Raw genomic sequence first — 26082 nt, 5'->3', positions numbered from 1 at the left:
GGGACCTCAGGAGGTCATCTAGTCCAACCGCCTGCTTAAAGCAGGACCAATCCTCAACTAAATCATCCCAGCCAGGGCTTTGTCAAGCCTGACCTTAAAAACCTCTAAGGAAGGAGATTCCACCACCTCCCTAGGTAACGCATTCCAGTGCTTCACCACCCTCCTAGTGAAAATGTTTTTCCTAATATCCAACCTAAACCTCCCCCACTGCAACTTGAGACCATTAATCCTTATTCTGTCATCTGGTGCCACTGAGAACAGTCTAGATCCATCCTCTTTGGAACCCCCTTTCAGGTAGTTGAAAGCAGCTATCAAATCCCCCCTCATTCTTCTCTTCTGCAGACTAAACAATCCCAGTTCCCTCAGCCTCTCCTCATAAGTCATGTGCTCCAGTCCCCTAATCATTTTTGTTGCCCTCTGCTGGACTCTTTTCAATTTTTCCACATCCTTCTTGCAGTGTGGGGCCCAAAACTGGACACAGTACTCTAGATGAGGCCTCACCAATGTCGAATAGAGGGGAATGATCACGTCCCTCGATCTGCTGGCAATGCCCCTACTATAAAGCCCAAAATGCCGTTAGCCTTCTTGGCAACAAGGGCACACTGTTGACTCATATCCAGCTTCTCATCCACTGTAACCCCTAGGTCCTTTTCTACAGAACTGCTTCCTAGCCATTCGGTCCCTAGTCTGTAGCAGTGCATGGGATTCTTCCATCCTAAGTGCAGGACTCTGCATTTGTCCTTGTTGAACCTCATCAGATGTCTTTTGGCCCAATCCTCTAATTTGTCTAGGTCCCTCTGTATCCTATCCCTACCCTCCAGCATATCTACCACTCCTCCCAGTTTCGTGTCATCTGCAAACTTGCTGAGGGTGCAGTCCATACCGTCCTCCAGATCACTGATGAAGATATTGAACAAAACCGGCACCAGGACCGACCCTTGGGGCACTCCACTTGATACCGGCTGCCAACTAGACATGGAGCCATTGTTCACCACCTGTTGAGCCCGATGATCTAGCCAGCTTTCTATCCCCCTTATAATCCATTCATCCAGCCCATACTTTAACTTGCCAGCAAGAATACTGTGGGAAATAAAGAAAGAAAACAGACTAATTCAAAACTGTGTAACAATATGGCTCTACCTTCACACCACAAAAAGTCCAAGTTCATTCTTTTGGGTTTTTTCAGTTCTTGAGCAGCAGTTTAGCAGAAGTTTTGCATATTAATGACTTGATCACTATGAAGCACTAGCAACAATGTCAGGCAATTTTTTTTAATGGATCAGTCAGTACATACTTGAAGAAGTTATTAATTCTCTAATGTATCAAGGGGTACATAAACCACTTGCACATCTTCTAGTTGTAATCAAAGTGGTTATATCCAATTTTACAGTGAAAATACACTGTGCTTTCATGTCTTGTGCAACACTCCGGAATGACCTTTCTGCCCAAAATCAATGTATCATAACAATCCATCATATCGCCAATGTTGTACCCTCCAGATGATTATTTAGCTGTCGTGTGATCTCCCTTTTTGAGTGTGGATTTTATTTATTTATTTTAAGGGCTGGTGTGGCACTGGAGCAGAGCAAAGCTAAAGTGGAAGCCATTTTGCAGGGTAAACTCTTTAACATGACATTTCATGGGATTGGGCAATTTAACAACCAAGTGATATATGTGAAAATGTCAGACGATGAACAGCAAATGTTAAGCAAAATTGCAGGTGAGTATCTAAACAGATTTACCATTTGTGTAAAATAACTCTTGTTTGAGATGGCTTTTTAGGCTGTTTTAAATGATCAGGGCGGCTGTGACTTCTGTGCTTCATGTTTCTTTAGAAGGTGGGTGGAGAAATGTACCCTGCAGAGGCATTTTTAGTAGTTGAAGCATAAAATTTGGAATAACCAGACTGCATAGAAACTGATGGATGGATAGACTGAGTTCTGTGCAGTTCAATAATATGGGAAAACTGAGACACAGAAATGTTAACTTTTCAAGGTCGCAGAGCAGGGAATGGAAGACAGTTCTTCTGACTATTGTGACTTTTGGCTCACTCTGCTCTTTTATGTGTGGGTCTTTAAGGTATGACCTTAAGAACAGAGGTCCTATCCACTCTAATAGACCTTAAACGTTGCATGATATTTTCTTTTTAAGAGTGGATATTTGCCCCAGTGGTGTTTACCAACATTTCCTTTCCAAGTTGTGCAGCATGCTTGTAACAGTTATAATATAATTAATGGAGATATCCCATCTCCTAGAACTGGAAGGGACCTTGAAAGGTCATCGAGTCTAGCCCCCTGCCTTCACTAGCAGGACCAAGTACTGATTTTGCCCCAGATCCCTAAGTGGCCCCCTCAAGGATTGAACTCACAACCCTGGGTTTAGCAGGCCAATGCTCAAACCATTGAGCTATCCCTCCCCCCTTGTTCACCTGTCTGCTACCATCCATTAGGTGGCTGTATTTCCGTGGTTGTTTCAGGGTGGAGTTTGTAAAGCACTATAGGATCCTTTAGGATGTAGGTGCTTTAGAAGTATAATATAATATTCATAATAATAATTTGTTTAACAGCATATTGTATATGATGTACACATTTTAATACACTTTTCTTTCTAAAGAAATTGGCTAGAAATTGATTTATGAAGAACTAGTAATTAAAATGTATGAAATCTTTATTTTCAGGGTTGGAATATGATGCATTTAAACAGTGTCATGTGCTAAATTCAGAATGGCTTTTCATACCTTGCTTAAGTTTCCAAGAGCTGTTTTAGCCTGCAATGCAGAGCCTAGTCTAAGTATCCTGGGTTCCCAATTCTAACAAAACAGAAATAATCAACATGATATTCTTTTTTTTTTTGCCAATTTCATACTTCGCGCAAAAAAAAAGGCTCTTCTTCCAACACAGAATTAATCCATCTGCTCATATATAATTTCTTTCAAAATATTCCCCCATTAGGAGGGGAGTAAAGGTCCACAGTTAGTGAAGAATAAGAGGATGCTATGTAAGTCCACTAACCTTGATGTCAGTTGTCTATCCTTTGCAAAGTTCTGCTTGGTTTTATGTTGCTGAGGCAACGAAGTTAGCTACAAAGTGTATTCATTATTATATTTCCTTCAGGGCAAAACCCTTACTCCTTTTGAATTCTGAAATCTTGGCTTATAGCAATTTTGCTTTTCCCTTTTTAATTATTTTTCTCTTCTGCATGAAATAAGCAGACAGTATTGCATCCACATGGGAGATGCTTGTATCTCTTAAGCAGACCTGTCTGCTTCTCTATCTCTATGTAACTCTGCTGAATGAAATTAGCCACTTTACTTTCCATTACCTTTTGCCTGACTCTGTAGTCCTCATTTTTCTTGATTATCTACATCCATAGCAGAGGATAATTTTGGACCAAACCAGCTGTGCTTTTGTTAAAAATATTCTGACACTGTCCTCACTCGTTTGGATTTCACCACATCCAAAACTGTTTCTTTTCTGATGTGCTTCTGGCACATTTGTCTGTGACAAAATTATTCTGATTGAGGTTAAATGAATCCTCATCATGTGCCCCTTTTACTTAATCATCCACAAATCTGGGCACCATCTAAATTAATGCTCCTTTTCTTCCTCGGAGCACACAGCATATGCTTGAAAACCTACTGAAAAAGGAACTGTGTATATTGTGCTGTGCAATGTCCTCCTAACTTGCATGCCCTTCTGGTCTGTTTTAGATTAATACATGTGTATCAGGGAGAGGATTACCTGTGGTGAGATCCTGTCTACCAGTCTGTTCTTTCTCCTCTTTTTTTCAAAGGAATGACTAGCTTTCTGATCCTGAGTACTTCAAAATTCAAAAGCCAAAAATAAGTATTCCAATAATGGTCTACTCCCTCTTCCATCAGTTGTCCAGAAGGGCAGCCAGTCCTTTGACTGCCTTTTCCTTGTCCAGATGCTGTTCCTGATTCTGCCCCCCACAGCCCTAAAGTTTTATTTTCTTTGCAGTCAGTATTATTTTTAGTGCAAATCAGTCCTGCTACACAAGACCAATCTCCAGGATATAACTCTAGCACAGGCAAAAATGTGCTAAATTTTGTTGGCTTCACACGTGAATGTTTTGTGTACCTTCCCCCTTTTAATGATAGTAAGATTGTAATGGCTTTTAGAATTACTAAAATATTGGGCTTACAGATTCCCATATGTACTCCCTGCATGGGTAACCTAGTATTTTCAGAGATTCTGGAAACTTGGCAACTAGTCCCAGCAATATGACCCCTCCCTCCACCCCATTGAGAAGAGAATAATTTTGATTGCAAACCCCAGGCATGTGCTTTCAGTGCTTGATTTTGTTAATATCTGATTGCACATTGATTGCCTGAACTACTTCAAAATTGTCCGACCATGAGACAACCTGCCAGTTTTTGTACTGTTCACTCAGTTACTAGTGCTCTTGCTACTGAAAAATACTCAAGAAATTGAATATTCCATATTTTTATTCTCCTTTATCCACAATTTTGATCATCTTCTTGCATATAATGAGCCTTGAAAATATGCATCAAAATATCCTCTTTCAAAAATATCTGAATAAATGCCTTCCAAGTTGGTTAGACTAGAACATAGAACAATTGGTCAATTTGCTGTAGAGACGAAAAACAACATCCTTCCTTCATTGCATGGTCACACTTGTTTAAAAAAATACATTGCCTTTGATGTGGTCAGGCTGAATGAGGAAAACCTGCTCTGTGGGATTGATTATACAAGCAAAGTTCAAACGACTTATTACCAGCTTTATCTGCTTCAATGTGCCCCTATTGACGCCGCATGTCTTTGTCAAGAAGGTTTTCATTGGAGTTGGTCAACATTTTTGAAATTTGAACGTTCAATGCAATTTTAATTGGAATTCCAACATATGGGAATAAAATTTCACAAATCTTTTCCCTATTTGCTTTAACCTGCTCTCATTCTAATATGCTGGAGTTGGTCTCTAGGGAGGCATTACTCTGTCTCCTGACATGAAATTTGATGCCCTAGAAATCTGTAGTCATAGACCTCTGGCTCTGTTAAGGACATTTTAATCATAGGTACTTGTTCTGTCCACACTATACAAGTAATTTGTAATATTTAAGACTGAAACTATCAAGATTAATTGGCAATAAATTAGAAAGTGCTCATTTTTGTTAAGCACAAGGCACTACTTAAACAAGTTATAATTTTCTTCCATGCATCAAGGGAATATAAAATTGAGCGGAGCTAAGGCTCTGTAATTACTGACTCCTTCTTCAAAGTAGGTTAAGTGGAGTTGCCTAAATTTGCCAGAAACCTTCTTTAGAGTATTCCCAGAAGTGAAATCCACAGGTGCTTTAAGTCACACTTTTAAATTGAATCTAGTGCTGGTGAAATTCAGCTTTAGAGTGACTTACAGGTGATAGATCAGGCCAGACCATTGCTGTTAGCCCTGGGAGGCGGGTCGCTGGGCTGTTAGCTGCTAGGCACTGACAGTCGGAACAGTCAATAGAGAGGTTGATGCAGTTTCAGTGTAAATGAAGTACATCGACCTATGCACTACACCTCTTGCAGAGGAGGAGGAATTAGGTTGGTGTAGTGGGTGACTTACATCAGCGGAAGTAACATTGTCGTATAGACAGTTACAGAGTTAGATCGATGTAAGGCAGCCCAGGTCTCAGTCTCAATACCTAGTCATTCAGTCATTGACCTTTATGATGAAACTAACAGGGTGATCAGTCATGATGAACCCTTTGTGATGTAGACACACACAACCCAATCCACAAGCCACCAAATTACCAAGGTATTGACTTTCAGGTCAGTAGCAATGCAGCGGTAACAGGACTGGTATTGGCTTTTGGTTGAATAGTGGAGGAAACTATTTACAGACATGTTCACAAATTACATTTCAGTTTGGGCATGGTTCAGGTTCTCATGTTCACGTCCATCTTGAGAACAAGTTTTGTTCCTATGAATATGTGGAGAGGGGCTTCAGTGAACATGATCCTGCATATTCTCCTGCACTAGTGTGTGTTCACACTGGAAGTGCTTGCCCAGCCACTCCTTACGTATTAGTTTTATGGTTTGTGAGTAAGAGTGTTAAGAAGCAAAGGGTGACTTAGCAGTAAGAACAATGTGTTTTTATAAGAATAAAATTAAATACTGATCAGCGCTAGTGAGGAGGAGGGGAGGAAAGAGTATTAATGGGGAATGCTTGAGATGTAGCACAAAGAGCAGTCCTTTGACTGGAGACACTTGAGGATTGTTCTAACTCCAGCACATGGCGATGATATGTTTGCAGAGTGGCCAGATGTTGAGGTAGGGGAGTAGGAACCAGAGAACAAATGCCTTATGTAGGATGGGACACTTTAACATATCACTTTTCTAAGCCCGAGACTTGATACTAACATTTAATCAAATGAGATGCATAAGGGCATGGGGCAACTCTTTTTTTGCAAGCAATATCTGGGCTGTGGTGAACAAAGATGGAGACGGAAAATGGGAGATGGGTGAATGCACTTGTCAGACATGTGAAGTCCTGTTATATAGCACATAATACTTAAAGGTCCACATTCTGCACTTAGCCAGAGGCCTAGCACTGAAGCAATTAATGAGAGAAAAAGGTAAGGATAAGGGAGGAGCTCCTGCTATACTACTGTTGTTAGCTGTTGGAGCCCTGCAGGGAGCTGCATGTTGCTTCTGCTGATTTATTGGGCAGGTGTGGTTCTTCAGAGTACACCCTGAATATAAAGGAAGAGGGAATAATCCTCTGGCAGGAACAACAAGGAGTCCAGTGGCACCTTAAAGACTAACAGATTTATTTGGGCATATATTTTACCCATGAAAGCTTATGCCCAAATAAATCTGTTAGTCTTTAAGGTGCCACCGGACTCCTCGTTGTTTTTGTGGATACAGACTAGCAGAGCTACCCCTCTGATACCTCTGGCAGGAGATGTGATCTGGGACAGAGTGATCCTGAGGGAAAGAAACCTTAAAATCAACTCAGCCTGAGAAAGAGGCTGAGGCTGGAGTTCATTTAGTGTTATTTTGGAATTTTGTTAATAAAACCACACTAGATTTCACATAATTCCCTACCAGCTTTGCTTATTTTTTTTGCCCAGGAAGAGTGTGTGTTCTCTGCCAAATCTGTTTAATTAACATTGTTTAATTGACAAGTCTGAAAGAAAGTAAATGATGGAGCCCTATTCAGTCTATTGAATTTGAGAATAAAACATTGTTTTATTGCCCAAGGGGCACTTATTTGTCCTTTCTTTTGTAAATAACCTATAAAAAAAAGGATCAAAGCAATTGTGACACTCCCTTCTCCAAAAGGTTTTCTTTGAGTTCTGAGAAGACATGTAGCCAAAAGCAAAATCACCTTTCAGTGGAAATAGACACCTCTTCTCATTAGCAAAGCAGTTCAGAACCAAACAGTAGGAAACGTGAGCATTTCATATCACTGAGCATTCATTAACCAGAAAAGGGGATATATAGAGTATAAGGGTATAAAGGAATTGACTTTCCTTTATTGTACTGTTCTAACTGTAATACTTGCATCTGATTCACAATCCTTTTTTGCCATTGTGGGTAATCTGCCAATTTTTGCCCCCCGCCACCCATTTCAAGCTTCTATCTCATCCTCTTGCTCTGCATGGGAGTGTGGGTAACCTTCCACCTCATTGTTTCCTCCACTTGAAGCTGCTGGTATTGCATACTGTTTCTTGTGGGGCTGACATATGCGCACACGTCCTCGAACTCTGATTATGGGAAGGCTGTGCAAGGAGAAGTATCTTGTTTCCAATCTCTTGAATTTAGGAGAAGTTTGGCTCCAGAGCCAAGCTTTGCATCTCAGACCTATTTCTAGTTTTACATTTCACTTTTATTTTGAATGTTGAGACAAATGAAGAAATGTAAACCATGGCAGTTTGGCTGGCCATGGCCGTATGTAGTGTTTCGTATAAGAAAGTGATAGTCTTTGACGGTCTCTGCTGTAGATAACTGTCTCTTTTCACTCACTTGTTTACCAGAAGCTGTGGAGGGATCTTTCAGTGAAATGGGTCTCGATATTACAGGGAGTAAGGACTTCAAACCACACCTTACATTTCTGAAGCTATCCAAAGCACCTGCATTGAGAAGGAAGGTAATTAAGTTGATTTAAATTCTTCCCATTAGGCTTTGTTTTAAAGTTTCTCCTGAAGAGGTTTTTAATGACTCTGCAAAAAAATAGTCTTCATTGTAATTCATGAAATACATAATTTCCTAGATCTGACTATGCTGTTTTGCAGACTGGCCAAAATAGAGTAATATTGGATGCATTTATGTTCATACCCAACTGAGAGAGACAAAGTGTGTCCTTCCTTCATTGTGTAAGCCTGTAGTTTGTAGACGGTATAGTTTGCTTTTGTTGCCATGGCCAATATCACTGTTTAACTGCATCCATACCAACAGGATGGCTTTTGAACAACATTTGTCTGGAACAAGGGTAATGTCACATTGAAGCCAGACTGCTGGTTTCTTTTACAATATAAATATATGATGTGCTGATCTAACCTTTACTGCAACATGGCATGGGATTTGACTGTTTTTATCACTTACAATTAAAGTGAAAAATAACTCTCTGATTAGTTTATTCTTTCCCCAGTGGAATATTGTCCTGCTAGTTCCCAGGAATAGTTCTCATATTTATGAGGTCAATATAATCCCAAACTAATACACTAAAAGTACATGCACAAAGAAAACAGAAAAAAGCTATAATAGCAGAAGAAAGTGACCTTGTATTTGTATGCATCAGGTATGTCAGATTGACTTGATGTTTGCCTTTTGTGTATGAAATGTAATCCAGGCTAGATAGAAAATATCAGAAGTTAGAGCTGATGGTTCTGTGCTGGAAATCTTGGTTTTTTTAATGGTCTTTGGGGGATTATACAAATACAGGCACTATCGATGTCTAATACAAAAGAAAAATAGAATGTATGTGTAGTCATTATAATTGACTTCTGTCTCAAAACTATGAAATTTGCTTAGCAGCACCTTTAGCTTTAAAATAAAGAAATGGATTCTAATGAATATATGTGTCATTGTAAAGGGATATTGTTCAGTAATTTAACACAGCATACAATATTATTTTCTACATAGTTGTCAACTTTTGAGCAGGAATTTCTCAAGATTTTTTTAAAGTCTACTGGAAATAGGGCTTTTAATTTGGCAGTTGTGAACAATAGAGCGTCCATCTGTGTTTTAATCCCCTGAAGTGCTGAGAACTTTCTGAGAAGAGTTGAAGGTGTTCGGCATGTTGTGTAGGACATGTCTAAGGCTCTGATCCTATAATCTGATCTATCTGGATGGTCCCTTGTTCAGGGTCTAATTAAGACATAGTCACAATATGTCTGTGCTTTAAGGTTGAGATCAGAATTTCAGGTTTCATTTATAAAAATATTCCTGGCCTGATGGATTGAAAGAAAAGCTTGATAACTGCTGCCCATCTGAATCTGCAAACAGCCTTAAACACAATAGCTCCAAAAGGTGTGAACTGCCCCATTCACCATAACTCTGATACAATGCCACCAGGGTCTGGCCGTGGAGATGCCATGTGGGGTGTACTTAGGACCTATGATTGCCTCAGTTCAGTCCTACTGTTATAGAATCCTAGCAATGTAGGGCTAGAAGGGACTTGGAGAAATCATCAAGTCCAGCCCCCTACACTGAGACTGGACCAAATAAATCTAGACCATCCCTGACAGGTGTTTGTCCAACCTGTCCTTAATAACATCCAACCTCCCTTGGAAGCCTATTCCAGTGCTTAACTACCTTTATAGTTAGAGAGGTTTTCCTAATATCTAGCCTAAATTTTCCTTGCTGCAGATTAAGCCCATCACTGAAGTAGGACAAAAAGTAGACATGAAGGTCAACTGATCACCGTCCTCTTTATGCCTAAACATAGTCCCAATTAAGTCAATAAGGCTCGGCAAGGTCATAGGATTTGCTCAGGCAGATCAAACTGGAGGCTCAGGGCCTATATATGTGAAAGATCTCTGACATGAGAACTGAGAAAGAGAATGTTAAGAATTAACTTGGTTTTAGAACCTTTTTGAATGAAAATCTAATGGTAAAGAAGGGACAGAGAATGGAATATCTTGAATTGATCCATTACTAGTGACTAAAGGAAAGAAATTAACCTTTATAAAAATCAAAATCAAGAAATAAAGGACAAGATTTTGTTTTAGCTATTATGATGCCATCTACTGGTTATAATTACATTTTTCATATAACAAACTACCACTTCACCATTATACCAAATGCATCTTGAGTGCTTCTTGTGTGAAGTTGGAAAAATAATTATAACCTGGTCATATATTGAGAAATATTTTATATTACCAGTGGCTAGTAAGATGTGTGGCATGGATAGTTGTCAAAGATCTTGTCACTTAGAAAAGATTAACTTTTGATCCTCTTTCAATGAAACACTTTTGCAAGCACTAGCTTTTGTCTTCATGGAAATAGTATGTTATCATGTAACGAAAGACTGTAGGAGTAGGCTGGGTGTGTTGGCTGCATGCTACTACCAAATGAGCAATTGTCAAATGGGCAAGTTTGGCTGGCAGCATCTTTGTGCTAATATAAGTTACAGGGATAGAGCTCATTTTCTCACCACAGTCCCTTTAACCATAGATGGGAAATGAGTCAAATGAGACACCTCATATGTTAAAGCCTGATGTTATTTCTGTTGAAGTCAATGAGTCTTGCTATTGATTTAGAACATAATCTAGCGCATATTGAGCAACCCCGAGAGAGCCTCCATCACTCTCCCAGGGAGAGCAGTGAGGAATATGTCCCAGTATATCTCCGGGCTTGTCTACACCGAGAGTGCTTCAGTGGTGCTGCTGTAGTGCTTAGTGAAGATGCTACCTATACTGACAGGAGAACTTCTCCCATTGGCATAGGTACTCCACCTCTCTGAGAAGCTCTCCTGTCAACATAGCACTATCTACACCAGCGGCTAGGTCAGTAAAACTATGTTGCTCCCAGGTGTGGGTTTTCCACAGCTCTGAGCGAAGTAGTTATACTGGCATAAGTTCCTCGTGTAGACTGAGCCTGAATTTGATAAAAGAAGTGATGAGAGAACATTAATGGCTCTTAGCCAAGGCTGTAGTAGATTCATCAATCTCTAGCTGGGCTAGGTGGCACTAGAGAGGGACAAAGATTTTTGGGGGGTTACACAACATCACAACATTATTTTTAATACAGATACTTAGAAGTCTGTCCATGCTATTGTGCACACAAAAATACAAGTTCTGCTTGCAAATATAGATGAATGCCCAGTTATCCAGATTGCACGTGTATCATAGAAAATCAGGGTTGGAAGGGACCTGAGGAGGTCATCTAGTCCAACCCCCTGCTCAAAGCAGGACCAGTTCCCAACTAAATCATCCCAGCCAGGGCTTTGTCAAGCCTGACCTTAAAAACCTCTAAGGAAGGCGATTCCACCACCTCCCTAGGTAACCCATTCCAGTGCTTCACCACCCTCCTAGTGAAAAAGTTTTTCCTAATATCCAACCTAAACCTCCCCCACTGCAACTTGAGACCATTACTCCTTGTTCTGTCATCTGGTACCACTGAGAACAGTCTAGATCCATCATCTTTGGAACCCCCTTTCTGGTAGTTGAAAGCAGCTACCAAATCCCCCCTCATTCTTCTCGTCTCCAGACTAAACAATCCCAGTTCCTTCAGTCTCTCCTCATAAGTCATGTACTAGAGCCCCCTAATAATTTTTGTTGCACTCCGCTGGACTCTGTATTTTTGGTAACTGAATGCACAGAGGAAAAGTCTCACAACTTTACTCATCACGGTAACTATGCAGGCAGGTTTACATATGGCTGGCCTGTAATGTCTAATATTTTAACAGAACGTTGAATTTTGAAGCTCTCTTTCTGATTCCTACTCCAGTATCAAAGTGACTTTGCGACTGTTTTTACAATTCTCATGATGCTCCCATGCTGCAGACTATGCAAATTTTCTGCACTGTAGCTCCCATTAGCTGTAGACTTAGAAAGTAAACTGCGAAGAATTCTTTATTTTCATATATGTTGCACTCTCTTAATCTTAAGCCTTTTCAGACTGCTGGGCTGAACAAAATTGGTACACGGGAATTCACTGGTGTTCTGCAAAGGGCTCCCAGGAGCCCTATTAGTTTTCCCATTCGGCTGAAGGGAAACTTGGGATGATTTCTCTACTTTTTACTAGTTCATCTAGCCTTCGCTCATCTTCTGTGTAAGCACATGGACCCCTGACTCTTCTGGTTTGTTATAGGCTAAGGGGCAAAAACTTTTGTGGGAGATCCTTGTTAAAATATTGGCAGCATGTTACTGAGTGAATTAGAACCTTTAGGGATAGCTTAACTGTAAAATTATTCAAACACTCTTAATTAGTTTCTATAAAGGGCAACTACTTTCATAATACTTGAATCCACTAATCAGGAGAATTGCAATGAAATTACTCAGACCATATTTTTACCAGTGGAGTTATGGGAACTTTTAGTGAATTTTTTTTTTAAATTTTGACAACACTTAATTTACAAAGATCATTGAACATACTCCTAGATCATGATGGAATGGCCGTTATTAGTATGTGTATGAAGAGAACATTTGTTCTTTGAGGTGTTTTCATATATTGACATTTCCATTTATACATTGTGACTACTGTAGTATTCAGCTGCCAAGATATCAACAGCGATAAGTAGTTCTCTAAGAGCTGGGGCTTCTGGTGTGTTTGTTTTCCTCTCTTTCAGTTTGCTGAAATAAGCTTGCTTTCACAATAGGCCACTGGGTTGAATCTTTTTAGCACTTTTTGCTTCTGGATAAAGGGAAAAGAAACTGTGTGAGCTCTATTTGTAATCTGTCTCTAGTGTACAATTTTCTTTCCATTGTAAGGTGTAAACACCAAGGAGGGAGATGAATTATTCAGTATGTACAAGGTGGTAATGGGATGAAATTGACCAAAGGAAACTTTATGTGGCATAATAGAGAAACCTTCCTGAATGTGATGAAGGAGATTGTGAAAGTCTCCCAGTGGATGTGGTGGATACAACATCATTTGAGAAATATTTAAAACTGAAGTGAGCCAGGGCATTTAAAACTTATTGGGAGGTTGGATTTGATCTAGTTTCTCTGCTTTTTTTGATTGTCCTAATGCAAATGACCCCATAACATCCTGTTTGAAAAAAAGTTACACATTTTTTGCTTAGCCAAAAATAGTGCTATACCTTATTTTACTCATGGCATACATCTCTTTACACCTTGAAACTGAAAAACAGAGTAGATCTACTATCCCCCCCTTAATTTAGTATTGTATAAACGTGGCTGCACTGGGGCGGGGGGGGGAGAAGGAGGAAATTTCTTGGTTTTTATAGTGTATTAAAGTTTTAAATGTTTTTATGAAACTTAAGTTTATTTAAAGACTAAAATCTTTCCTAAGTATGTAATGCTAAAATGCTTCCTTAATGTTTAGGGCTTCAGAAAGATTAGTTCGGATCTATATAAGGAATATGAAGACAGCCCTTTTGGCACAGAGGTCTTCAGTCAAATTGATCTTTGTGCCATGCATAAGAAGAAGCAGGAATCTGGTTACTATCACTGCGAGTATTCAATTAATGTATGTTCTGGCAGTGCAGAAGAGAATAAGGTGAAGACCGAATACTTGGGTGAGATGGCCACTGAGGTTTCTCCAAATGGTGCTGCAGAGGTGGAAACTGAAGACATTACGGCAGGCTGTAATTGTGCATCACGTGTAGCAAAAGACTATGACAAACCATCTGAAAATATTGCTGAAGCGTCAGTCACAAATAAAGAGACAGAAATCGATGAGAAGGATGTACAGCCTGAAGCTAAGGATGAGACTTTCACTGCAGATGGAGAGGTCTGCTCACAGTCAGCACCTGATCTCTTGCCAGTAAACCCAGACACATTAAAGGGTGTGGATGACAGACAAGAAAAAGCAAAGCTTGCAGATGGTAATTTGCAAAGAGTTGAGGCAACAGAAGTGGCATCTGATCAGCTAAACATTACAGCATAAAGGACAAACTGTTCCAGTCCTCAGCAAATGTAGATGTAACCATTATCGGTGATGCCAATCAATGAAGGAAAGCCACTAGGGTACAATCCAGTTAGAGTTGGATACTGTACAAAGACAGAGACATGTTACTTATTCTGAATGCCATTTGGATGATTACTTTTCAGCAGAAATTGAAACTCTTTTCTAAAGTAGTCAAAAAAATCAGAAGTGGGACAAAGATTTCTACATGGGAAAATTTGAGTGAATAAAACAGATTTTGGTGGAAACCTAGAGCTCAATCCTGCAAATATTTAAGCTCCCTAAACATGTGCACTTTCAGAGACTAATGATATTATGAATACTCATGAGCATGTGTCTGTGGGAATGGGTCTTTAAAAGTAGTGAATTCATTACTCCAAAAGAACCATTACGCAAACAACCCTTGCTTTCATGCCCATACTTGGTAGATGATGTTAGTTTGTAAAGTTTGAAATTTCTTTTGAATGATAGCTATTTAATGAGAAAATATTTTGTTTGAATAATAGAAATAGCTCACTTAAAATCTACACAGAAATTGAGTCCTTGATTTTTGGCTTTAAACTAATATAGTATTACACAAAGGAGTAATGCATAAACAAACAAAAAATCCATAAGATATAGTATGTTTTTGTGAGATGCCTAATTTAAGGAGGAGATGGGGCACAACAGCCTTTAAAGCAAGAATATGGAGTTATTTGAGACTGAACTAAAATATATATTAATAAAGAATGCAGTAAAAGAATTAATAGAGAATTACTTTCTTCCTTGTAGAGATGAAGTATTTTTTGTTTTTCAATGTTACAAAAAGTCATTGGGCCAAATTTTGCTTGTCTTACTCATGCAAGCTGTCCTATTAAAATCAATGAGATAACTTGCATGAATAAGGTAATCACCATTTTGCTCATAGAAAGCGTGTTTGTTAGCTTACATGAACATAGAGGATTTAGAACCTAGTGGCAATGTTATACCAGTAGATGGCACTAATGGAAAAACAGATGTAACTGGTGAAACACCATGAAAATGAAAGGTTGCAGAATTTGCAAGTGGAGAAGTGCTACCCTGAAGATCTTTCTTTTGTACTTACTGGGGGACTAAAAACCCACAAAGGGCAGAAGTAAATGTTGAGAGGAAGCACAGTTGAAACATTTATAAAATACCATACTTCCCTAGCCTGCTTTGAATGGTCATTAAATAGTCATGTTTGGTATATTAAAAGCTCTATTTTTTACCAGTAAATTCATGCTATTTCAAGTAAATGAAGAGCACACGCGTTTCTGAAAAAATAGTTTCAAGCATATGGCGCTGGGAATTCTACACATGGTATAGAAATACTAATCTTGAGGCAATTCAGTGCCTCTGAATTGACACATCAAATTAATACTATGCTGTTTGAAAGCCAGTTAAACTTGTTACCGGACTGAACACTCTCTAACATTTCCTGTAAGAGGAGGTTTGTAGGAAAAAAAGATAAGTTTAGTGTTAAAAGTAGCCATTTTGCACTGTTTCATGCACTGTGCTGAGTAAAGCACAGGTGCAGTATCTTGAGGCAGAAGGGACCAATCTCATCCCTGGTGTAACTCCACTGCAACTAGTGGAGTAATATCCAGGATGAATTTGGTCCAAGCTTTAGGAATTTCTAGCTATTTCATTCACAGATTCTGCCAGTAGGAATGCAGTTGAAAAGGTTTTTTTTTTTAAGTAAAAGTAAGTGTAAGAAAAGGATTATTATTTTCCTGGGTTTTAAGTTCTGGGTATCTTAAACTCTTAATTATATATTAAAGCCACATACATAGTTTGTGTTTTAGAAAACCCTTTTCAGAAGTATTTGCACTAAATATGAAGCAGGCATTGAGAAACAATGAGATTCTTAATAATTCATAACTGAAAAGAGAAATAGTATAATCATCTTCTTATGAAATTAAGTGGATTACACAAATTCCCCAGTCCAAACTATTTTTTTTTTTTACTACAGAAAATTCTAATTATCTTCTTCTAGAAGCTGGTACTGGAGCATAGCAAATGTGTGCTGAACCTGTTATCCTTTTGAAATATTTGCTTTTCTAATTGTATTGTATAGATTTACATTTAAGTTTTAATGCTGCTTTTGGTTTATTGAGACATTTGTGGAAGTAGATTACCTTATCTCTTAGAAATACTGTGCACTTATTTTGAGTAAATTGTTAAATACTATTTATTATGTTGTACAGCTACCGCTATTCTTGACCGTTCAGAGCAGCTTTTAAAGTATAAAATGTTTAGCATGTAAAACTTTCAACTCTTTTTGTCTTGGCAATCATGTCAAAACAAGTTTATGTAATGCTGTTCAAGTTTCCTCCCATTCTACAATCTGTGGTGAAAATATGGTATTACAAATGCTGGAGTGGCTTGACATTTTTTGTTTTAGCTGTAGTGATCCATGATCTTGTTCCCACTCCTGTCTTTTCTATTCAAACTAATTGGAAACACGTTTGATTATTATACATTTATGATTTGGGCAAGGCAGGTGGGAGACAGCTTCTAAAATGAAAGTAATTATGTACTGCAGAAACTGATGAATTATCCTGCATTGTGGCCATTGTATGAAAATTACATTGTGAAATCTAGGTCTTGATTTGACGCATTCTTTATGATCCATGTGTTTAATCTTCTATCTGTATCCATAATACCTACGATGTTCCCTTTATGGTCTATGATCACCTATGTTTTCCTTTTGTGAACAATTTCCTTTATAAGTACTGGTGGTTATATGGAGAATAAATACAATCCTCTAATTTCTTTTAACTGAATGCAGTATGACTTAAGGGGAAGAAGGTGGCTTGTGTGAAATATTGCCTGTTGGCTTTGTTTTCTGTTGAGGGAAAATGTTATATGCTGAATTATGCTAAAACTATAAGCAATCCCCCCGATGAACTGAGAGGTGGGGGCAGCTTCTAACACAGTGGTTGTTGTATCTTCCCTTTCGTGGTGTTTGAGCCAGACTTACTCAGCTTTCTCATGTTAGTAAGTTCAACTAACTGTTCTTTTAACAAAGACAAAAAGATGGAGGGGAAGAGTCAAGAAAAGAAAATAATTCAAAACCCTTGTAACTCTGGGTTTAAATGAAGAATCATAATTGAGAATATCTTTGGTAATGTGAGGAATCCAAGATGGTCTTAAAAAAGGGGAGATTCTCTGCTTCCACACTCTTCGTGCCAGTCAGGCACTGCAAAGGGAGGAGAGACTAGCCACCACACCCTTGCTGGGGAATAGATCAGAATTCTAGCTAAAATAGCATACATCCATAATTATTCATCCAGAAAGCCTGACTGAAATAACTTAGAATCCTCACGATGATATTAGTGTTTTCAAAAAACAATTAGTGAAATTGTCCTAAAAGGTAAGTCCCTGGGCTCCCGGTACAGATGGAGGGTATATCTACACTGAAATAAAAGACCCATGGCATGTCCACAGTGGCCCAGGTCAGTTGACTTGGGCTCATGAATCTTTGGCTGCGTAGACATTTGGGCTTGGGCTGAAGACCGAGCTCGGGGATCCTCCCCCACATGGGGTCCGGAGCCTGAACATCTACACAGCAATTTTACAGCCCCGCAAGCCCGAGTCAGCTGACCCTTGCCTGCCGCTGGTGTTTAATTGCTGTGTGGGCATCCCCTACATCTCCCATGATGCACCACTTCCCCTCTTCCAAGAGAGGAGACCATGGTGCATTATGAGAGTAGTAATCTGACTAGGGAGCTTGGCCTGTAGAGGGGAAAATAGGAGCTTGAGGGACCCAAACTACAATTCCCATGAGACACCATAGCACAGTGGTTCCCAAACTTGTTCTGCCACTTGTGCAGGGAAAGCGGGCTGAGCCGCCGCTTCCAGCAGCTCCCATTGACCTGGAGCAGCAAACAGCGGCCACTGGGAGCCGCGATCGGCCGAACCTGCGGATGCGGCAGGTACACAAACCGGTCCGGTCCGCCAGGAGCTTTCCCTGCACAAGCGGCAGAACAAGTTTGGGAACACTGCCATAGCAGCATTTCAAATCAAAGTATTTTGCTATTCCAATTTCTGCCAGAAATCTAAATTTTTTCATGGAGGGGGAAAAAAATATTTTTTTTACCAGCTCTACTGTAAAATATTTATTACTGCTGGTGATATAGGAGCCTGAAACAATTCAGCCTGAATGGGCAGGGCTGCTAGTTAAAAAGTAGTCACAGACCAGAGCTAAAATTCTGAAGGCTGGTGCAGTAAGGAAACTCTCACTACGCAGCACCATCGCTCCTAAGCATATAACACATGGCATGAATAAAAGGGCAATGTAACATCAGACAAAAAGGGCACAGGTATCCACATTGGCAGCAACTATGCAGATTACACAGAAGCAGCAGCAAGAGAGTTATGTTCTACCCTTATACCCCAGTCTGGCCCTGATATCACAGACATGACAGATGGAATGGCTGGTAAGAATTTAGTAAGTGTGACAGACACAGAACATGAGCAGCTGATAATTCTGCAACATACTTGTTACTCAAAGGTGACAGGCACATGCTCCTTAGAAGCAAAGGGCAATCTGTATAGTGCAATACCGCCAACACAACTGGGGAAAGGAGCACACAAGCCGCACCTTGCATGCTGCTTAAACGTTGAGACTTAGTGCCAGCTTTCTATTGCCCATATTGTGTGCTACCCCATACATTGACTGGCAATTATTCTTGCATTACCTCAGTGCAGTGGCCTTGGTACTTTCTGAGACAGACTTTTACTCCAGATGTTTTGGGTCTCCCTTCTTCTGAGGCACTCCCACGGCTTTCATGAGTTCTGGATGTGTGGGCACTCTTTATTTTGACTTTGTTGGTGTTACCGCTTTTTCTGTAATTCTTGGCAAGTTCGCAGTACACCACCATTTCTGTCCTTCTTCCTAATTGCCATGCTTATGCCTTTAAAACATTGCTATGATGGCAGCAGCCATTGCCTCATTACATATTCTAGGACACCTGTTTTAAATTCTTATGCATATGTTGCACCATATGTTATGCCACAGTTTCAAAGAGTTCTAAGGATTTGGCTCAGTTATTGGCTGTGTGCAAAAACTGTGTATATCACTTGTGCGTAAACATGATGATTTACACACACACGATCTCCCTTTAGCATGCAAATTTCAGCACAAATTGTTTTTTCACTTGTAAACTAAATAACTGTGTACGCATTTTTCCACACTATTTAAATCACACCTCTGCACCTGCACAGGTTGTGATCTCTCTGAAAAGTTGGCCACTGTTGTTTTCTGATCAGGCCTTGAATTCCCTGTGTGTTTGTACATCTCCTGGCACAATGGGGGTCCCACCCTTCACTGAGGTCTTTGGACACTACTGTAATGCTACTACTACTAATGTAAGATCAGATGCTAAGGCCATTTAAAGCATTACTGGGGGCATAATCAGGCACTTTGAATCCAAAGAGTATTTCAATCACACAATTCTAAGCAGCTTCTTTCACTGACAACATTTACAAATATAATTATACATGCATTGCCAGAAGTGTGGGGTTTTTTAAAGAGGATGAAAATATTCTACCTGCTGAGAGGCTTAGTTCAAAATTGTAAAAATGACTCCTATTTATATATTTTGCAAAACACACAAATTTGAAGCCTTTACTGTAGAACAGGCAGTCTGCCCTGCTTATTTTTAAATCAGACAGGAACAGGATTTGATTACCTGACTAGCAAAATATATGTTATATAAATGTGCATGTGAGTAAACATGGAATAAATGATGAAGTGGTGTAGCATAGAGGTGAGTGTGGAATAGGTGCATTATCACTAATGTTAAAGTCCTGAATGAGTTGCACCGGACATTCTAAATTCATGCTGATGAAAGCTTTTGACTGCACTATCATGTGCACTGTTTGCTACCTATGTTATAGAAAAACTATTTTAAGAGTGTTTAAAAACACCCTTTTTGTGTGCTGCCATGGAGCACGATCTGTCTCTGATCTTTATACAGGCTCTCATGGAACGTATCCCTCTTAGATAGGCCCTGGGCCTCCACTTTTCTCAAAAGGGAGCCACGTGGCTCTGCTACTCCATGAGTGGGTCCCTGGCTTCAATACCTATTTCCCACGGTGGCTCATCAGGTCCAAATGAGTTTGGACTCCTGTGGGAGACTTACCCTTTTGGAGCTGTGCAACCAACAGCTGTTTGCAGTGACCCAGGACAAGACATTATTTATTAGACAACAGGAGTACAGTATTTAGGAACACTGGATTAAATATAATTATATATGCATTGCCAGAGGAAGATAAAGCAAACCTAAATGCGTAACTTTCACCCCAAACTTAGAAGGAAGACTGCATGCTGGCAGCAGACCTTTCTCTGTGTCTCCCAGTCAGTCTCCGCCTGTCAGCTTTTCACTATCTCGCCTGGGCAGCTTCTCCCAATTTACTCAATCCTTGCTTATTTTTCTGAGTTCAGTCCTGTAATCAGGGCCGGCTCCAGGGTTTTTGCCGCCCCAAGCGTCGGGGGGAAAAAAATGCCATGATCGCGATCGGTGGCAGCTCCACCGCGCCTCTTTCTTCAGCAGCAATTCGGCGGCAGGTACTTCCCTCCGAGAGGGACCAAGGGACCCGCCACTGAAGAGCCTGACGTGCCGCCCCTTCCCCTTGGCCACCCTAAGCACCTGCTTGCTGGGCTGGTGCCTGGAGCTGGCCCGGTCTGTAATGGTTTATTGCTCTGTTTGATTTCCCCCTCTCCCATCACAACTATACGCCTGGCTCTTGTATCTGAGTGTTTGCAGAGATGCTCCTTACCTGGGCTCTTGTTTTACCATTCCTGCTTGATTTCTTTAACAATCCCTTTTGATAGAATTCAGAGCAAGTAACCCACCATAAACAAACACACATTCATAAAAATATTCCTATTTCCCAGATCGTCACATGCAATACCTTTGTTTCCCTCCTCCTGCAACGCAAGATGTCTTAATTACCAAGATTCTAACTGCATAGAGCTCAGAGGGAGCCATAGAAAATTCTTAAAATTGCTTTTCTACACCTTAAATTCATCATGCTTTTAAGTCTGAAATCTCAAATCTTTCCAAAGCAATCTGGTAATCTCAAATCCCAGTAGGGTAAATCTTCCAGTCCCTGCAAGAATGAGGGACATTGGACATTAAAACAATTACACTTTTAGAGGGGGGGAGGCGTTAGCATTAGAATACGTCTTGAGGAGATGCATTAGTGGGCAGTCAAATGTGTGAGATGAATGTATTTATCAGATGGCCTGGATATCACCTCTATGCATCTGTGTGAGAGTCTTTATAACCTCTTTCCCCCCACACCTCCCTCCCAAAAATGACCACATGCAACAAACCCAACTCCATAATACAGCTTTGCTGGGCAAATGATAACTCAATAATTTAAATACAACCTTAAAATATTACTTTTTTTTTCATTTTTACAGTGGCAGCAAAGTTTAAGAAAACTCTGAAGATTAGAATTTTAGAAGTACTAAATGTACTGGTTTCCTTCATCACTTTACTTACACATACACACACAAACCCTTACATTAGCATCACTTTTTTGTATCATTTCAGTTTTGGAAGTGTATAAACCTCTGTTCAGAAGGGTTTATAGCTTTAATTGACTCCTGGGCATGAAGGGTCAATTAACATGACATCCTCTCGTCATGATTCCCACCTTTCAGTGGAGACGTGTGCTCAGCCATCTCCACCATCACATCTTCCACAGCCTGCAGAAGCCTCTCCAAGTTCGCCTGGGTAGGTCCTGTGGTTCAGGATAGAGACTGCCCTGTGAGAAACTGCACATTGTCTTCTCACTGCCCCCACAGAAAATTGGCAAAAAAGCTAGTACGGCCCTTATTCCTGGTCGCTGAATTATTTAAAACACATATTTGGCTAAAATACCAGTGTGATTTTTATCTACAACTGTCAAGTTAAACAAGCCATTCCACTGAAGAGTTGGATACAGAGCTAGAGTAGTTTGCCAGAAAAACTAGCCATTGAGGAATTTGTCTTTAAATGTTGCCTGTGTGAGAATTAACAGAATTGGCTGGTGAATCATTACGTTGTAAACTATGCTTATTTGAACAGAGACTAAACTAGTTCAGTAGTGGAATGTAAAAATACAGCAAGGATTTTACCTTAATATATCTCTTCAACTGTAATGAATTAAAATGCATCGAATACTTTTGACTTTGGGCCACATCGTCCCTTTGGATCGACAATTAAGAATAAGCAAAATAGAAGAAAGCCCTGAAACCTTAGTAATAATCCAGAAGAAAGTGTTCCAGCACATGAGGCATGATGATTTGGTTATAGTTCTCTCAGGGAAGGGGTGTGCACATGTAAAATTATACAAAAGCTGGGTGGGGTCGTGCATCTCATCCGCTGCACTAGATTCACCAATCAAAACGAGCAGAAAAAGGCCTATCTACCTGAAATAGCATTCTAACAATGGCTGTGCAGAAAACACACTGCAAAGACAATGCACTGTGACAATGGAGACAGTGTTAGGCAACCGGACAGGAAATGCATTAACCCTCAATGATAAAGGAAGCAAATAGGGGCTCTACTACCCCCAGCACAGAACTGCTTGCTAAGTAGCCACAGCAAGTATGTAGCATCACTCTCTGCCATTCCAAATACCTGTCCTTTCTTCTCAGTCTCCTGTTTCCACTTCCTGTCTGTGTGTGATGACCGATGGCTACAATGAAATCTGTGACTGGGTTGCTGAGGTTACTGTCTAACCTCTTTAACTTATTTGTGCCTCCTCCTACCTTCAGTTGTTCTGAACACTGTCTCTCGCTCTTTTAAATGCCGTGTCAGGACAGCTATGTTACTTCCCTCCCATTCTGCTGGCTTTTATCACCTTCTGAGTATCTTCTGGCACCTGCTAGTCCCAAATGACAGCTGATTAGAGTACAGTAGGTTGATTGTAGTTATGAAGGCATAATTGGAGGGATTTTCCTGTAACGAGAGTTTACAATCTAAACAAAGACAAAGGGTGGGGAAAGAGGTACTGTACTACATACAAGCAAAGAGATTAGGGTTGGGGTGGTGTTGTGTTGTCAGTCATGTCATATTTAATATCACATCACTGTAATTAATGTAGTTTTTATATTACAAACATTTTGTTTTGAAAGGAGGGTGAGTGAGATACTTGGGGGTTGAAGTGGCAAAGAGGAAGGGATGGTTGGGGTAAGTGAAGGCAGTCGGGAAAGGGAGCCAGAAGAGGGAGCGGAGGAGAGAAGGAAAGGGGAAAGAAGGAGGGAGAGATGCATAATGGGGAGAGAGATTGAGGTTGGGCTGCTGAAGGGTTGCAGAGGTAAGGCAGGGGTGGGCTAAAGGGGGACTGACAACTGATAGCTATAGAGCAAAACAGAAAAATAAAGCAGAGTCCAAATTTCAGAGCTGAATGAAAATCAGAAGGCTGTCGAGGCCTCTTCTGGCTGCTGCTGCTTTTCCCCACGGGGCGGGACAAGTATTTTGAGCAGATTGCTTTGGGCCCTGTTGGGTAATAGGAAGGGTGGCGGAAAGGCCCTGACTTACCCTCTCCCCTCATACACACACACAGAAATGGAAGCTGAAGCTGAGGCCAGCTAGTTTGAGGAAGGAGCCCTGAGTGTCTGGGATTTTGATAGTCTGCCTCTCAACTGCTACTGGTGTTCCCAATGTTGGGGCAGAGAGGAGGTGCTGTTGGATTCAGTGCCAGTGCAAGATCCCTCTGGTTCTGGGAGAGCAGAACTATCGGTGGGATGCTGTTAAAGTTAATTTGTGGTTTGCTTTGGAGTTTAGGAGAGCAGCAGTTGGGAGGCTTTAGTAATGAGTCAGAAGAAAAATGTTCATGCTGGAGCTGGAGGAAATTGCTTTTAGGTTGCAATTGAAGAACTAGACAAGAGGTTGGTCGAATTTATGTAGGTGAAGTGTGTAGGAGTGGGTCATTTAAAGTATAACTTGGTTAGCGTGTCTGTGCTTTAGAATAATTGTTTTAGAGAATCATAGTTGAGGGTTCTGCTCAGGGAGTAAAAAGTGAAATGGGTTAGCCATAAGTGGAAGTTTATTTGGAACTTCCTGGGACCTGCTTCAGTCCATACATGGACAGCAATAAACTGGGAACTTATGGGAGTTTCCTAGAGAACCGTAGGCGCTGTGGCTCCTATAAGGCCTTTTGAAGTGTTCCACAAGCCACTGCTTTGGGGGCCATGCAGGGAACTGTGGCCATGTAGCAACATGTATGCAATGATACCATACCAGGTTGGGTTGGCTAATTTACCCCATCTCTCCAAAATGATGTCATAAAGGGAATTGGTATCTTGTAGCATGAGTTGTTTCCATCTGTCTTTCTCCAGCAAGCCCATAATAGGGCACCATAATTTTCATTCAAGCTTTCACTCTTTCAAGCTTTTCATTCATTAGTTCTTGTTATCCTTTTAGAATTATCTTTACTGCTGCTAATGTAATATTTAACCTATGTAGTGTCATTTGTGGATTTCAAATGCACCCATCACTAGGGTATCTAGGCATCCAATACAAAACTAGTCAACCCTTCTCTCCCCGCCCCCCCCCCCAACGACTGCAGTCTAAATAGGCCCATTTTCAGTCTCCTCTCTAATCCCACACTACCCATTTCCCTTAGAATGTGCTGCCTTTCTGGGAACTGATTTTGGATTATGTAGAGATTTGCTTGGCTGTTTAGAAACCTACATTACTAAGAGAAGGCCTACTTGAGAAGAGAGTCCTGGACTCTGCTTTGAAAACAGCATGAGCTCATTTGGGATGGTAGGGGGTTCTGAGATTGGAGTCAGTTTGAGATTACAACTGGCATTTTGCCATTGAGGCATGGTTGATGTTATTGTTTAAATCCACTTTTACCCTTTCCAGTCTGTGTTTTTCTGTAAAATGAATACATCTGTCAGTACTTTGCTGTGTTCAGCACTAGATGAACTGTAAAAATGGAATGCTGCTGCCAGTTTAAATGTTTCTTCACTCTAGTATCCATTCTCTCTGCGGACTGAAGCATTTCTAAATGTGTGCTTGAATTAAATTTCCTCTCCCTATTTTTTTCCCCAGTGGAACCACTCAACCAACATTCTCTTCTGGCATATAATAAAAAATCAGAAGTACATAGTTATCACATTGTTAGTGAAACACTCAAAGGATTCTTTTTTCTTTAAATCTCTTACATTTTTCTTATCAACACATTATATCCCTAAATGATCATTAATCAACAGTGTCAATAAATCAGGAGTTTTTTTCCAGCATAAATTGAATTAAACTAGCAATAGAAATGTAAAGAATTGTGCAACCATATGTGCAAGGATCCTCAGCATAGACATTAGATTTAGTTCCCCAGACCATTCTAGTCTGAGAGTTGTGTGGTTACATAAACAGAGGCGGGATTCGCATTTAGGTCACTCAATGAGACTTTAGAATTCTATTGCTTTCTTGAAGCATTCTATTTTTCTTCACTACAAGCCACAGCTACCAAGTACTTAACCCAGATTTAGTTATTTGACAAATATTTTTTTTGCTTGCTGTATTATTACCACAGTAAATTGATAACCTGTGTCAGGTTTAGACGACAAAGGAAAGTTCCTCCCTTCCACAATTAAAACTTTGGAGTTAAACCAAAGCTAATGTATAAATTCTCTGGTACCCTTAGTGTACCAAACAATTCTGTACCAGTGATTTCAGTGGGAGTTAGGCACCTAAATACATTTGAGGATCTGGATCTTAGCATCTTTCTGGCATGGTTCTCTCTGTTTCTTAGTCACTCTGTTCCCCACTTTACAGCACTTTCCTACCTCACAGGAATGTTTTGGGGATAAGTACATTAAAGACTGTGAGGTGCTTGGGTACTGCAATAATCGGAGCCATAGAAGTATCTTGGATATTAACAGTTGTGATCAAAATGTCTTATTTTAAAATGCATTGGTGGTGTAAATTTGCTGAAGTAGAAGACATGCTATACTTTATACAACCCTAATAGTATTAAAATACATTTCAAGAATAAGGCCTCCATCTCT

The 26082-nt window shown here is 40.1% G+C and overlaps 1 protein-coding gene across 4 annotated transcripts in view; it reads left to right on the top strand.

The window, feature by feature from the left end:
* The window catches only part of LOC135981688 (probable basic-leucine zipper transcription factor R), a 65275-nt gene extending 48441 nt beyond the window's left edge, over positions 1-16834 (top strand). For 3 of the 4 annotated variants that reach the window (XM_065585316.1, XM_065585315.1, XM_065585313.1), the window contains exons 5-7: positions 1563-1720; positions 8006-8118; positions 13482-16834. In XM_065585316.1, the coding sequence (XP_065441388.1) occupies positions 1563-1720; positions 8006-8118; positions 13482-14045 (835 nt within the window). In that variant the 3' untranslated portion in view covers positions 14046-16834. The remainder of the gene's footprint in view (positions 1-1562; positions 1721-8005; positions 8119-13481) is intronic. The other variant, XM_065585314.1, reaches the window with a different exon arrangement.
* Positions 16835-26082: the final 9248 nt, after the last annotated feature.

Source organism: Chrysemys picta, chromosome 2, assembly GCF_011386835.1.
Source record: "Chrysemys picta bellii isolate R12L10 chromosome 2, ASM1138683v2, whole genome shotgun sequence".
Lineage (NCBI taxonomy): Eukaryota > Metazoa > Chordata > Testudines > Emydidae > Chrysemys > Chrysemys picta.
The sequence above is the reverse complement of the archived record's forward strand: the minus strand, read 5'-3'. Positions and strand labels throughout refer to the sequence as shown.